This window comes from Sparus aurata, chromosome 18, assembly GCF_900880675.1.
Source record: "Sparus aurata chromosome 18, fSpaAur1.1, whole genome shotgun sequence".
Lineage (NCBI taxonomy): Eukaryota > Metazoa > Chordata > Actinopteri > Spariformes > Sparidae > Sparus > Sparus aurata.
Genome location: NC_044204.1, coordinates 2,529,221 through 2,544,969, shown reverse-complemented (window position 1 = coordinate 2,544,969; position 15,749 = coordinate 2,529,221). Strand labels below are relative to the sequence as shown.

Genomic DNA, 15,749 nt, shown 5'->3' with positions numbered 1-15,749 from the left:
ATTTTAATATATACAACATTAATGAGGTAATAATACAAACTCAGAAGTTTGTATTTATCAAGCTGTTCTCAGAGGAAAATAAGGTTCCAGGACACTGTTGGAATGTAGAAAGGTGGTATATAAACAAATAAACAAAGTAAAACTGTATACATTTTGTTCAGTTTATTCTGTCATGAAAAAACAGTCAATGACAATCTTTCTCTGCTCATTAACATTTCTCCAACAAAACTACATAATGCTCCTTTAATTCAGACATACCATGGGAACCTTTCTTCTGCCAGATATGAGATATAGATATCTGCAGCTGTACTGTAGAGAAACTCAACACAGCTATATGGTGATTAATGTGTGTAAACAAAATGATCAGCTGAGTTCTCAGATAATATGATCAAGAATAACATTAAAATGTTGCTTATCTGTTAAAACATGATCAATATTCCAATAATACGATACATATGTTCATGACGCCAAACAAATATTTACTAAATCTTGCTGATTAGTTAATTTCCTGTAAAAGAGTATTTTTATGTCACTGAAACATCTAAATATCTGATTACTTAAACCATTGTCTTTTCTCATAAAGGAGCAGTCCATAGTTTTGTTTAAGAAATGTTAATGAGCAGAGAAGGATCAACATTGGTTGATTATTTAGTTTGTTTAGTCAGAAAAAAATCAATCAAACTCTTTGTTTTCACGACTGAATAAACAAACTGACCTTCAAGGACAACACAGTTTATACTGTTTTACTGTGTTCATTTACAATATCTCCAAAAAGGACCATTCAGCCCAGCAAGTGTTTCCTTTCATAGCTTAAGTAAACTTTGCTTGAAATACCATTTCTTCTGGTCGAATAGTATTTTAACAGGGTACTTAAACCACTGTCTTTTTCAAAACACCCTTTAAAAACACAATTTATAATATAAGTCTAAATGTCTGACCTAACTTAAGAACATAAAGTCAGTGATTAAGATAAACATCAACTGCAGTTAACTTTAAAAACAGTGAACCCGAGTACATTAAAAACAGTCGCTCAGTTTCCATTTGGCCTTTTTTATTCATCAAAACAAATGTTGACTGCTTGTCCACACACACACACACACGTCAGGCTCCATCATCACAGTATTTCTATTCAAAGCTGGACCTTCCTGTGGTGTGTCAGCAGGTCCATCTCTCTACAGAGTGTGTACATCAGAAACAGGCTGGGCCAACAGTTTAGTTTAGTTCAAACACATTTTCAATAAAATAAAAAGTACAGAGTTACAGAGTCATGTAAAGTTTCACCAGCAGATACAGTGTTCAGTCTAGTCTGTTAGCTAGGCAGCTTCAGCCGGACGTGACCGGAGGAAAGAAAAAGAATCTGAGGCTAAAAGAACAGGAGGGGGATGATGAAGAGAGTGGCTGAAACGTACATTCTTGGCGGGAATGTCACGCTGCTGCTGGAGGCGATTTGTCCTAAAGCATCAAAAACTGACACTTTAAATTTAGAGACGACACAGGAGAAAATAAAGACTACAAGTAGCAGAGCTTACAGCCAAAACCTAACTAGCTCATGTTTACTCAAAAGGGAGAGGGAAAAAGAAGGTTAAAGGTCACCTGACATGGAAGCAAGGCCCAAAATCTGATCTTACAACAGCCAGATACAAACACATCATCAGCTCTGGCTTTACACCTGCCCACCATTTACTAGTCAACTGCCTGCCAAAAGCTTGCTCATGATTGGTGGGAATCCTGAATTAAATGGACAGAAAACAGACGTCTGACAGAAGAAGTTTAGTCGTTTAACCATCTCGAACACAGAAACACGGACAGAACAGACACATCGACAGTCACCTCATGGACACAAGACGGGACGAATGTTTGTCTTCTTCACACGTTCAGATTCACAACAACAGTTTTATTTCAGAGCTATCTGAACTGTACACGCTCCAACAGTCACATCGAAGTAGAAGTCACGGCATCTTTACGGCACGTCTTCATCTAGTTTCCTCATAACCCTTTTAGCTGATAACATGATTGGTAAATTAGAACACAGAACTAATAAGTTGGCATCTTTACAGGAAAAATTCATGGGGTTAATTCATGAAATCCTTGTGAGAATTTCACCACCAGTGGAGAGAAAACTGGATATTATGTCCTGATGGTGCAATGAGAGGGAAAGGTCAGAAAGTCACAAACAAAAATCTGGTTGTTGGAATATTTTGCTCAGGATTTAAGTGTTTGGACAGAAAGAAAGCACCATTATTTTTGTGAGTTTTGTCTTCCCTACAACTTTCAAGTTTTTAGGTTGACTGGAAGCCATTTCTGATGACAAAGCTACTTTAAAAAGGAGCAATATGTAAGATTTTTAGTTGAAAACATTCAAAGCAAAAACATGTGTAGCATGCTGACGGGCTAGCCCCGAGCTCCCAGTCCTGAGCTAACGGCAGCTACAGTTAGCAGCAGTTAGTAGTTCCTGATTAATTGAGCAGGTGTATAATTCGTATATACAGGACCTTTAAGGTATATTCCTTAAGATGGTAGCTCTGTCAGTAGTTTTGTTAACACCAGGTGTCATTAAAACAAACCAAAGTGTTTACTCTGACACTAACTGACTAACTGCCAATTAATGCCTAAAAAAACTATTGCAGAATAAAATCCGGTAACAAACAGAATCAAAGTTGGGTTTGATATGTTGAGAATGCTGAAGGTTAAAACATTAAATGTCTGAACTGAAAGTTTGTTTGGTCTCAACTCAACGTTCATTTACGAGACTTTTCTGGAGTTTGTTCAGCTGTTGTCACATGACCCAAAGTCTATTGCGGGTGGAGAGCATGCTTTAAAAGGAAAGCTGGTAAGTGAAACATGAGTGGAGATTATTTTGTCAAAAGGATATAAATCAAGTTTCACGCTCAAGTGCCGTCTCTTTTAAACATGGGGCTAAACTCCAACATGGCTTTGGGATCCATGCAGGAGAGCGTCGGTGATTGGTGAAGGTGTTGTGGTGCCGCAGGTGGACAGGTGAGAGTAAGCGCCTGAGTTTTTCCCTTAGTGCCTTTTTCTTTTCATATGGGGTTGATAAAAGAGGGACTGGATGTCTATCCACCTGCTGACATGGTGATTTTTAACCTGCTTTTGAGGCTAAACCCAGGGACAAAGATTCTGAAAATATAGTCTGATTGGACGGATAGAAGTAAGCAGTTATACAAGCTGCTGGAATGTTTGTTTGGACTGAAATCTCAAAAAGAAAAAAGAAAGAAAAACAGGTTTCTGTAGTCAGAAGCTCTGCTGCTGCCTGTAACCATCATCACGTTGACTCAACACTTCTGAGAAAGCCGAGTGAGCAGAGCTGGTGCTACAGCATCCACCTCAGTGCCACGTAACATTACATGACACTCACCTTTACCAGCTCTGACACCTTCTCTCCAACCATTTCAGGCTCTGTGGTTCTGAGCAGGGTGACCTCTGACCTTTCCCTGCTGCCATCAGGACAATAAAACCGTTGGAATACCGAGGAGACTCGTTCAGGGGACAAAACATGACCTAAGCCCTCAGCAACAGAGCAAACAGCTTTAGAACAACTAAATGACAAGAAATAAGAAATGCAAAAGTAAAAGTTGTGTCCGTTGGAGTGTTCCTGTTAGCATTTTTCAAATATTAGCATGTTGCTAAGTTGTGGGTGACTTTAAGATGCCAGCTAGCTCATATGTCAAATCTAGAAAGGCTAACATGCCAACTATTAGTAGGTGAATTAGCTTTTAGCAGGCTAATTAGTTTGGAAGTTACATTAGTTGCAGCTTTAAGCAGCCTGCTGTTTGTCCATGCAGGATGATAGTAGGCTACTTTATATTGTAGTGCAATTAGGCATGATGAGCCAATTAGCAGGCCAGAAGACCAACTAGCAACACTTTTGGTCAGTTACTTCTCTGACCACTCCAGGTGCACAGAAGCCTTGTGATCCAACTGTTAGCAGGTGAATGTGACTAACAAGCTAGTTGCTAGCCTAGCAAACAATTTGACAGTTGGTGGGAAGTTAGTCACAATATCTGCAGGTTAATCAGCAGCTTGCTGTTAAACTTATTAGTAAGACTATTGGTTGGTGGTTCCTCCGACAGTTTGTTGAATAAGTCTGACTACTGTTAACCTAATTAGCACCCTGGCAGTGAGCTATTAAGAAGACTGAGGGTGGCTTCAGCAGGAAGATGGCTACTACGGATTGCTAACTATGAAAGCTAAATTATCTACTCATCCAGGCTAATTAGCAAGATTTTTGTATTCATGTTCTTGACCCTTTGTATGCTTATCCTGACTGTTGGTAGCCTCATTAGCAGCCCGGTGGTGGGCTACTCAGCAAGTCTCATGGTAGGGGAATTCTCTGGTTATGTGTAGGCTAATCCTAACTACTCTTAGCAGTAGTAGCTTGTTATTAGCCCAAGCAGGATCATGGTAGACTTCTTAAGATTGGGTGGTGATAGCCAAACATCCATCTGTCAGGAGACTGATTAGAAAGTTGATGAGAGCTAATTAGCTGTTGGTAGGGCAGGGCACTTGCTAGCTCTGGTTGGCGCTGGGCGGTGAGCACTGGGCGGTGCTTCGGACGGACGGGACACGTTGATCCCGCAGGTTCGAGTCTGCTCAGGTGTTGTTAAGGAATGACGAAGGAAGTTTTAGTTAATCTCAGTTAAATCTCTTTCATAAACAAAAATCCTTTAAATCACGCTAACTCAGTCCTGTTCATACTGGAATCATCATCATCATCATCATCATCCGTCCATATTGGAGGTCTTGATTAGTTTCCTGTTGGGTTCACTGCTTCAAACGGGTTCCATTCAGGCTTAATCACCTCGGAGCAGAGGAGGAAGGGGGCAGGGGGTATTTTAGGGTGGGGGTCAGGATAGGGATGTTGAGGTCAGGGCTGTGGATTCAGAGATATCAGTCCCTTCTGACTTTCCTGTTCCTGGGAGATCTCCGCAGAACATCATCCTCCAACTTCTACAGAGGAAACAAGACAGAAATTGTCATGTATTAATCCAAACGAAGAGGACACAGTGCTCCCAACCAAAACCTCATTCACAAAAGTACTTACCGCTTGTTTCTTGAAATGTTCACAGACATTATTCACAGTATGTTTAGTCTCGTTTTCCAACTTCCTTCCTCACTCTCACACACTTGCACATTAGAGTAAACTTTATGCAGAATTCTTTCTTATAATAACATTTATCATCATCATCATCATCATCATCATCCATCTTAAAACATATTTGTTTACCTAAAAAATTATTATATTGTAATTAGTTACGTTTAAATTGTTACAACACAACGTTGACTGTACAAGCCTACAAAATCATTTACATTGAAGATACATTCAGTGTGGATCTTCAACAATCATATTGTTCTATCCATTTGTTTAATTTATTTATAAAAATACATTTGAATGTAATTTCTATTTTTTTTTCTTACATTTTCACCATGTTATATTAAAAATCAATGTATTTTCTCAGACGTGTTTTAATATGTGACATGATTAGTGTAATTAATTTGTCAAATAAGCTTTGATATGATTTTATAAAATCTATTGTCAAGATGAAATTTGTGATTTTCATAAAGGTCATTTATCAACAGTAGATTTTTTTGATGGTAAAAGCTTTTTTAAAAAAATAAAAACTTATTTCATCAAAAGCTTCACCAGATAAATAAATGTCCAGTCCAGGAATCAACTGAGCAACTTTAATTTAGTTTTTCATATTTAGTGCAACTTGTATTCACTTTGTTCCCCTTCTTATTTTGTTAAACAAATAAATACTTCAAATTAAGATTGAATTAAAATAAGCGACTGATGTTTGTGACCGATGATTAGTTGTTTTTTTTATCTCATGATTCTGAACATCCGTTTGATTCCATCCAATTCTTCTGAAACTTGGCACATTGTTATGGACATAAAAATGTTACTGATATCAAGCAGTTTTAACCAGATCACCCAGACTTAAATGAACAAGCTGCCTGTAACACTGTCCTAAAAATAACTCAGTTTTTTTTTTTACCACAAAGCTTTCAGAAAAATAACATCTAAAATCTGTCCTCATCACTCCTGTTTTCCTTTGTCTTTTTCTTCTAAAGACAAATAAACTCTCCTGAACGCTGCGTTACACTCAAATCACACCAACACAGGAAAACAATACCCTGTCTCACCTCGTCAGCTGTCGCCTCCTTCTCGTCTTCCTTCTCTGCATCCTCTTCCTCTTCAGGATTTTCCTCTCCATCACTCTTCTCTTCTGTAGCTGAGAGAAAAGTTTGTCAAGTCAGTGGCAGACAGCAAAGACATCAGACAGAATAACAGTTTTCTGAAGAGGTTGTAGTAACCTGGACTGCTCTTCTCTGCCTCTTCAGCCTTCTCTGCCTCTTCAGCCTTCTCTTCCTCTTCCTCCTCCCCCTCCTCTTCTTCTTCTTCCTCCTTCACGTCGGGCTGAGCTTCATCTGTCTTCTTGTACTCTGCTGCAGTTGTCGCTGGAGTCTTCTTCTGCACAACAGACAGCAGAACAGTTCAGTTAGACTTCAGATGCAGATTCAGAACCATTTCAATGTCACATTTTTAGCTTCATCTACACAAAAAAAATCTGAAAAATAATTTGGTTGCACAAAAACAGTTCCATCTTATCGTCGTGCTATGGCTGTTGCTGGTGACTGATGACGTTTTACAAGTGAACACACACACACAACACACACACTGCTGTTTATGCTACAGCACCACAGAATAAACAGAATGCTCACTATCAGCAGCACAGAGAAACAAACACATTAGACACGAAGCTAACAGCTAACAGCAGGGTCAGTCACCAGGCCTGAGGAGACGGTGGACCGGCGTCCGGCTTCCTTTAAGTCTTCCTGTAAGGTGTTGAGACTCAACTGACCCTGAGCTGATCCTGAAGACCTCTGTGGACAGTCACACACACTGGGACATCAGCTCTCAGAAAAGGCTGCAGGAGAGTTCACGTCAGGGAGACATTCAGGACTCCTTTCTTGTGAAGGATTCCTGAGGAGTCCTTAAGCCTCATCACTGAATTTCCCTCAAAGATCCATTTATCCAGCTAACACAAGTCTGTGTGTGTCCGTGTCCCTCTGTGTGTGTCCGTGTGAGTGTGTCCGCGTCCCTGTGTGTGTGTGTGTCCCTGTGTGTGTGTGTGTGTGTGTGTGTGTGTGTGTGTGTGTGTGTGTGTGTGTGTGTGTGTGTCCGTCTGTGTGTGTGTGTCCGTCTGTGTGTGTGTTAGGGCTGAACGATATGGACAAAATTTCATATCTCGATATTCATGCCAGATATCACGATACGACATGACTACGGGTTCGGTGAAAACCAAGCATTTTTCAGAAAAATTAAGAGATTATTTTAAGCCATATACAAATGGTTGATAGAGAAATCTTTACTGTTGTTACTTCATTTATATTTGTCTCTGTAGTGAGTTTGTGATTATTTGGTAAAGGGAGGGAGAAGAACAAACGAACTATGTGCATTTTTACAAGATGAACGATGACATCCTAATCTGGAGAGAAAGAGTGAGAGTGAAGATCGAGACTCAGCAGCTTCAGGTTATCACTGGTAAAGTACCAGTGGAATTTAGAAAGACTAAGAAGTCAGTGAATTAACGGATCAAAACAGAGTAGACGGCAGCTATACGGTCTCAAATCCACAGAGCGAGCAGCCGCAGTGTCCGCTCCTGCTGCCCCAGCCAGCCCCCCAACGCACACACCTGCCGCCTACAGCCGTGTGAGAGGACAGAGAGCCGGTACTGCTGCTGGGGAGCCGCAGACTGCGATGACTCTGAGCAGCAGGAGAATTACAATATAATATATTTCTCGCCTTTCCCCTGATGATCTGAATAAGTCGCTAAATTTGTTGCTAATCGCTTTTTAGAAATAAAGTCACTAAGAGGGTCTGAAAAGTCGCCAAGTTGTGTGTGCGTCTCAGTCTCCATCTCCCTCACTCCCGCCCTCGTATGTTTGTCATTGGTTGTGCTTCGGCTGTCGATCCACAGCAAGCATGAAATAAGGTTTGTGGTTGGCTGGCCTTAGCGGTGCATTCAAGGGCAATTGTAAAAATGATGTTTGTTGTGACTGCCAGAGCTGTACATGCAGGGCGAGCGGGGTGATCTATATCGTTGCTTTTTCGATATGACAAGGTTCGTACTCATTTTTCAAGGTCAAATTCAAGCACTTTTCAAGCACTTTTAAGGGTCATTTTAAAGATTTTCCAGCACCTTATTGCTGGGGTAAAATACGTATCTACAGGAATATATAAACTCATTATCTTGTCTTCACTTTTTATCACAATTATGTACATTGTATTATGCTGTAAACATCTAAAATTATGTTTCATAATAAAAAAACTTCAGAAACTAATTATCCAGTCTGATCCCAATTTGTGAAAGACACAGAGTTATAATGTCAAGCACTTTCAAGCACTTAAACTAAAATCCAAGCACTTTTCAGACCTTGAAAACACAACATTGAAATTCAAGTACTTTCAAAGATTTCAAGCACCCGTACGAACCCTGATATGAATATCTTGAATGTTCATATCTAGATATAGATACGATAACGATATATCGTTCAGCCCTACTGTGTGTGTGTGTCTGAGTGCTTGAGTACGTGTCTGTGTCCCTGTGTGTGTGTGTGTGTGTGTGTGTTACCTTTCCAGTGCAGCAGAAAACGATGATGAGGACGAGCGGTAGAGCCACAGTGAGGACATAGACGACCCAAAGCCATGGACGCTCCTCTGCAGCGTTCAACATCTGAGTGGCCAGACTGGGCTGCAAACGCACAAACATCATCAATGAGTACACCACATGTCGTTGATCAGAAATGCTCCCTGCCTGGTAAACATCCAGAGCTCCTGACATTTCATACACAGGCTGAGAAACACTTAATGTGACGAGTAAAACAGTTAAAAAACAGTAAAACGGTAATTAAATGTTGTCCTGGTGAATTATGATTATGTAGCAGTACTAATGTGTCCGGGAACGCAGCATCTGTCTGGATGAAACCTGTAACAGTGACCCGTCAGTCTGTGATGGTTATTGAGGAGACTGTTATTAATCTTCACAACATCTATTTGTGTCTCACACTGAGAGACGCCGCTTCCTCCTGACGATTTCATCATCACTCATGTTCAAAGTCACATTTCAAGTTATAAAAAACAATCTTGAAATTTAAAGTATCTGAAGGTAAACTGGGCCTGAAATATTTAAACAGAATAAACTTTATTTGCTGCCATCATATTAATGTGTTTCTTTGTGAATCTGACAAGCAGATGTTTCTTTACATCAAAGTTATTCACATTGTGTCAATGTGTCTAATGATCCTTAATCTCCAATCTGAGGAGTTTAAATTCAAATTAAACTTTTTTATATATTTACATTACGATTCAAATACAATTTTTTCTTTCATTCTCATCCAATTTTAAAATTATTATTAGAATGTGATACCAGACGTTTGTGACTCATCTACAGTAAATTTTCGTGTTGGTAAAGTTGTTCCATTTAGTTTTTCATTTCTAATGTGATTTGTATCACTTTGTTCTCCCAATGCACATTTTATTGCTTCATCTTTTAGAAATTATTTGAATAGTACCATTTTCTAATTTATAGAGTATTTCTTTGTTGTTAAATAATAGTTTTTCCAAATTTGTTTTTGTTATTTTATTTGGTCAAAACGCTTTAATAAAAAGTGACTCAACTGTTATAATCTATTGTTCTTGGTCAAAGTTATATGATTGTTGGAAGCGTTTCTAGAGAATTTAAAATGCAATTAATTTCCACACCAGGATTCAAAGCAGTGACTACGTTTTTCTTTATTTCTTCCTTTAATGTAACTTGAAATACTTTATTAAATGTTGTTGCCTATTGCCTTATTTAATTCTAATTTACAGTATCAGAATAGTACCTCTTCACTAGTGCCTTTTATTGTTAAATTCTTTTGTTTTTTGTATTCTTGGGTCTTTGGTCTTATCCACCAATTTCATATGCAGAGCTAAATAAAATAATGTAGAGATGTTTATTTACTAAACTGTGGAATATATGAAGTTTGTGATATAAATAAAAAGAAAAAAAAAAATTCTATTTTCTGTGTGTGTAGCACGGAGAAGTGACAGCTGTATTTTATTGCGAAATCCTGATGTATATCATGAAAACAAAGATAAAACTTTCATCTTCTCTGTTCCTCTTTGGTACCTTCTGATGCTATGTCGAAAACTTTTTCTAAAAGTCTCTTCAGACAGAACTTCACATCTACACTCAAACACTTCCCTCTTCAAATCGACCCTCCCTTCACTCACCTCAGCGGCACCTTCTGCAGCCTTTTTCAGCCCCCAGCCGTCGTTGGCCCAACGCTCAGCCGTGTTGCGGTCGTCGGTGATGAAGAAGTTGTCGAAGAAGATGTCGGAGGTCATGGACCAGAGCTCGAGCCCCAGGGCGCTGAAGGGAGTCATCTTGAATGGCTGCAGATCCTCGAAGAATGCCGGGTTGGCGATCTTCCTCGGCTTCCAGACGCCCTGACAACACAAACTTGCGTTTAGTTGTGTTTGCAGTCTTTTCTTCTCTTTTGTAAAAAGGTCATAATTAGGGATGTCCTGATCCAATCTGCAGAATCGGGATCAGGGCCGATATGGACATTTTCCCAATGATCAGAATGGACAATTTTTAATGTGAACCCAAGTCCAATTTTTTTTTCAGAACACAATTTGTGACAGAACTCAGACCCGCATGTAACGTTACTCTGGCAAACCTGTGGATAAAATGTCTGCAGTGTGAAAATATTTTAAATTAGAAAGCAAAAGCAGTCCAACGGCAACATGTAACATCTGCAATATGACCGTTTCACGAGGGGTAGGGCTGAACAATATATCGTTATCGTATCTACATCTAGATTTGAACATTCAAGATATTCATATCGAAAAAGCAACGATATAAAACGATATAGATCACCCCGCTCGCCCTGCATGTACAGCTCTGGCAGTCACAACAAACATCATTTTTACGATTGCCCTTGAATGCACCGCTAAGGCCAGCCAACCACAAACTTTATTTCATGCTTGCTGTGGATCGACAGCCGAAGCACAACCAATAAGAAACATGCGAGGGCGGGAGTGAGGGAGACGGAGACTGAGACGCACACACAACTTGGCGACTTTCTAGCTAGTTTAGCGACTTTTCAGACCCTTTTAGTGACTTTATTTCTAAAAAGCGACTAGCAACAAATTTAGCGACTTATTCAGATCATCAGGGGAAAGGCGAGAAATATATTATATTGTAATTCTCCTGCTGCTCAGAGTCATCGCAGTCTGCAGCTCCCCTGCAGCAGCGCCGGCTCTCTGTCCTCTCACACGGCTGTAGGCGGCAGGTGTGTGCATTGGGGGGCCGGCTGGGGCAGCAGGAGCGGACGCTGCACACTAGTTTCGCGGGTCTCATACAACAAAGCATGTAAAAGAGCCAATCAAGGAGATGCTGAATGTGTGTGAAATAGACAAGCAACACGTCAAGCCACATGAAAGTATATACTTTGTTTCAACAAAATAAAAAATAAAAAACCTATGAAGGAACAGCTTGGATGCAGATAGCTGTGTTATCCAGGAAAATATTAGTTAAGGCTAAGTATTGGATCAGGACTCGGTATCGGCATTTACAAAATATCAAAAAGGACTCAGATCGGTGTAAAAAAAAAAAAAACCTGATCGGGACATCCCTAGTCATAATCTGAGCGTCTAAATATGGGCGGGGTTAAAGCTCACCTGGTAATTGGGGTTGTCAATCATGGGGGGCTTCCACTTGCCCTTGTAGTTGGGGTTGTCAATCATTGGTCGTTTCCAGGTGCCACAGCCAGGGGCAGTCTCGCAGGCGGGGTTAGGGACCTGAGGAGCCTCCCACTCTCCGTCCATGTCCTCATCCCTGATGGACAGGAAGTACACACAGATAGTTATGTGACAAATGGGGTTGTCAGCCAATCAGTGAGCTCTGTCTGATGTGATGATCTAACTCACCAGTCTTCAGGTTTGAGGGCGTCTGGGTCTCCGATATACTCGGGCTCGTCATCTAGCCAACCCTCGGGTTTCGCTGCGTCTTCATCTGGAATCTGAGCGGGAGCGTCCTCGTCCCTGAAAACAGACAGAAATGTTAACGACTGCTATTATATTCTGAAATATTCTGTTCTTCATTTGAAATTCATTAACTTCATCAAGTACTTCCACGAAAAAAAAAAAATTGTGTCTCATGTAGAAAGAAGCACACATGATCATCATGTAGTAAGCTAGTGAATGTTTAGTTTGTAAATATCCAGAATGAACTGTCATGTGTACTGACCAGTCTTCGGGCTTGGTGGCGGAGGGGTCCTGGATCTTGGGCCTTTCATCCCAGTCCTCGGGCTTCTGGTCGTCGGGGTCTTCGATCTCAGCGGGGGGGTTTACAGGGGGCGTCATGTCCGTCAGCAGACTGCCGCTGTTCACCACTGTCTGATCCACCAGCACCTCAAACGTGTTGTCAGGGTTCACCACTGGGGGGCGACACAGATACAACCTTTACACATGATCTGTCATTCATGTCTCACTCAGTAGCCCCATTCACACAGGAGAAGATGCATAAAGCCACAGCTGCGGTTCGCCAATTCTCCGCCATTGGTGATTCACACACAGCATCTCTGCCTTAAAAATGAACCGCCGTGAATTTGCACAGAAAGCCGGCGCTGCGGCTCCTAAAGAGGCGTGACGGTGACGCCATGATGATGATGTTGGTGTTTTATTAAGGCATTTCCCTGGTGTCTCCCAGTCAATCTAACTCCCTCACTCACGGGATGGAGGCTGATTTCTGGGGGAAAGTTCACTGAAGTCTCGGTCGGGAGTGCTGACCGTCGCGTTGATTTATTTATTTTCACTTTTCGGGCAGACGAAGAGTCGGGAGGACAGACGCTTCTCCACGTATATCAGCGGTATTTTTTTCCTCATATAAGTTGCCAAAAACAGTTACAGTTACTGCGTTACTTTTGTTTGGTCACGTAACGTTGCTTTGTGGGAAATTTCTCTGTATTAAGTTGAGTGAAGGAAAAGAAATTTCACCCCTCGACGCCTCTGAGAGATTCACACTGAGACGTAGACGGGAATTGGCGTATTAAAGCTGCACCCAAAAGCCAGCGTGAATGGGGCTAGTGTGTGTATGTGTGTGTATGTGTGTGTCTTACCCAGTGTGTACAGGTGTGTCTTCTTGTCAGTGTAGTAAGTCCTCAGGTCAGCATCGGGTTTCTTGGCATGTTTCTCTTCGTACTCTCCAGTTTTAGGGTTTTTGTGTCTGAAGATGAAGTGCAGTTTGTAATCCTCTCCACATTTGTCCGGTCCAAACATGATGGTGTACGGAGTTTTATCTACAAACTGGTCCTGAGCAAACGCACATACAGTTTAGGGAGACCTTGCCAGGAATGGCAGCAACACAGAGTTAACACAAGAATTTACAGAAAAACACACTGACAACCTGGACTCAATGAATTTCAGAACATATTCTGATGTTTTAGATGCGTTTGTGTGTGATGAGTCAGACTAACCAGGTCGAGATCAGGAGTCTGAGTCAGCAGCTTGACGTAGGCGCCACCACAGTCGATACCTAATTGGAAGTTCACCTCGTACCTGAACACAGAACAAGACAGGAGAGTGATGAACGAGTCCGTTAGACCACAAGCGAGGAGAGGTGACATGAGAGGGAACGGTGTTCTCACTGGATGATCAGGGGCTTTGTGTCGAAGGTGAAAGGTCGCAGCAGCTGGGCAGAGATGGCGTGATGTTTGGCTCGAGATTTCAGGACCAGACCTTTATCTCCAGGGAGCTTACTGTCCTTCATCTCCTCCACGGCCCATTTACCTGTTTAGAACGACATCATCATCATGGACCTGACAACAACTACAACCAGGAAAGTGATATGACTACCTGAATCAAATCAGGAGTTTCTCCAAGTTTGTTTATTTTAGGACATATCAGCTGATCAGCTTCAGTCAAACAGTTTTGACGTTGTTGTGTACCTACCATCATACTTTGCGATGTCTTCATCAGCATCCTCCTTCTTAGCGCTAGATACCACCCACCTAAAACAAACACAAAGGAAGTTTAGTTACACACACCTTAGCAAAGACCCCAAAGTGTTTTAAGAATGTAGATCATTGTTTCGTCCTCAAATGACCCAAAAAATATTCAGTTTAGGTCACAGAGGAGGAAAGAAAATAAGAACACATTTCTTTAAACTTTACTACAAATTGATCGCTTATCAAAACGGATTATTGCAGCTATGATACAGAGGAGAAGATTTGAATAAGATGATAAGAGTGCAAAATGCATGATGGGAAACTTGACTACCAAAATGACAGGAGCATATTTGATATAACGGAAGGAACAACATTTTATGTGGTCCCAAGTTGGAACAGTTTCCAAGTGAAAGTCCAAATTAAGACTCCTCGGGCTGTGACTGATGAGGAGAACGGATGAGAACAACCTTCTTATTTCCTTTTTTTTGGCTCCTCAGTCCTCTTGCCCGTGATCCAGAAATCAGACTCAACACTCCATAGTGAAGGGGATTTCATTTCCCAAAATGCTGCTCGAGGAGAGATGACGCATACTGGAGTAGCTATGAGCGAGGATGCACAGTTGTATCCTCTGTCAAGTTTGCGTGACGTAAACGAGGCAGAATATGGTTGAAGCAGAGCTCAAAAAAATCCCTTAATATTAAGTTATATTTGTTATCTTAAATGCTCAAACTTTCTTCCCTTCACTTTTTGTGCATTATTTATGTCACATTGTAGACTGATTTAAAAGTAAATATCCAGGTTGTAATAAGCTGACAGAGATCATGAGAAACAACGGACAGATGATGCAGATGTGTCACATGTCATTTAACTGACATCGCTTTAAAATGCGGCTCTAAATGCTCTTTGCCTGACTTCTCTCTCCTTGTGTCTCTTCCTCCTACACTCACATCTCATCTGGGAAGGACCGATACGCGAGGAAAGGAGGCAAGGAGGTATAAACTGAGAAATGAGAAAAGGAGTATGTGTGAGTAATGTGCTCACCCGTCAAGTGTCCCTCGGTCAAAAGACTCTGCAATGAAATGTTCGCCCATTGGCTCTGGAGCTTTGTAGGTCACCTGGATACAAAGAAGAAAGTGTTAATGGTTAATTAAAAACAACAGAACATGTATTCTGTTCCTGACATGTGTCCTCACTGTCAGGGTATCATGATTGCCCCACGAGTAGAAATTCTTGTGGGTGTGTTCATTTTTGCATTTTTATTTATTTATTTTATTGAAAGGAAAAATAGTAACATGACGTGAGCTTTGCTGCATCTGTACTGATCAATCATGGAGATCCAGATTTGGAGGTCAGGATGTCTCTGCAGCGCTTCAGTGCTTCATTATAATATTACAGACAATACTTCTGTTTCAGAACCATATAAATAATGAAGTCAATCTCAAGTTAAAAAGGTATTGAAGAGAGAAGTCCCCTCATGTTCTTCTGCTGGCCATTTTCCCTTTGTACTTGTTTTAGAAAAATTACAAATCAAGTTCTGCTTTTAATCAAGAAAATGATTTAGGATATATATAAAAGTTTCAGGAAGATGAACTGAAACAGATTAATTTGACCTCAAAAAGTGTGTTGTGTTTTATTTTGCTTCTAGTGTGAATGCAGGTCAATAGATCAGTAGTAGGTCAGCTCACTGTTCTTATCAAATTGACCTCGTGATTGGACCGTTAATGAGTAAC

At 40.8% G+C, this 15,749-nt stretch overlaps 1 protein-coding gene across 2 annotated transcripts in view; it reads right to left on the bottom strand.

Annotated features, from left to right (window-relative positions):
• Positions 1–1,034: 1,034 nt before the first annotated feature.
• Positions 1,035–15,749, bottom strand: part of canx (calnexin) — a 26,715-nt gene continuing 12,000 nt past the window's right edge. The window contains exons 3-15 of one of the 2 annotated variants that reach the window (XM_030395844.1): positions 15,061–15,134; positions 14,024–14,082; positions 13,720–13,861; positions 13,549–13,630; positions 13,192–13,384; positions 12,321–12,510; positions 12,002–12,115; positions 11,753–11,909; positions 10,301–10,516; positions 8,658–8,777; positions 6,337–6,493; positions 6,166–6,254; positions 1,035–4,968 (exon numbers count right to left, since the gene is read on the bottom strand). In XM_030395844.1, coding sequence (XP_030251704.1) covers positions 4,909–4,968; positions 6,166–6,254; positions 6,337–6,493; positions 8,658–8,777; positions 10,301–10,516; positions 11,753–11,909; positions 12,002–12,115; positions 12,321–12,510; positions 13,192–13,384; positions 13,549–13,630; positions 13,720–13,861; positions 14,024–14,082; positions 15,061–15,134 — 1,653 coding nt within the window. In that variant the 3' untranslated portion in view covers positions 1,035–4,908. The remainder of the gene's footprint in view (positions 4,969–6,165; positions 6,255–6,336; positions 6,494–8,657; positions 8,778–10,300; positions 10,517–11,752; positions 11,910–12,001; positions 12,116–12,320; positions 12,511–13,191; positions 13,385–13,548; positions 13,631–13,719; positions 13,862–14,023; positions 14,083–15,060; positions 15,135–15,749) is intronic. The other variant, XM_030395845.1, reaches the window with a different exon arrangement.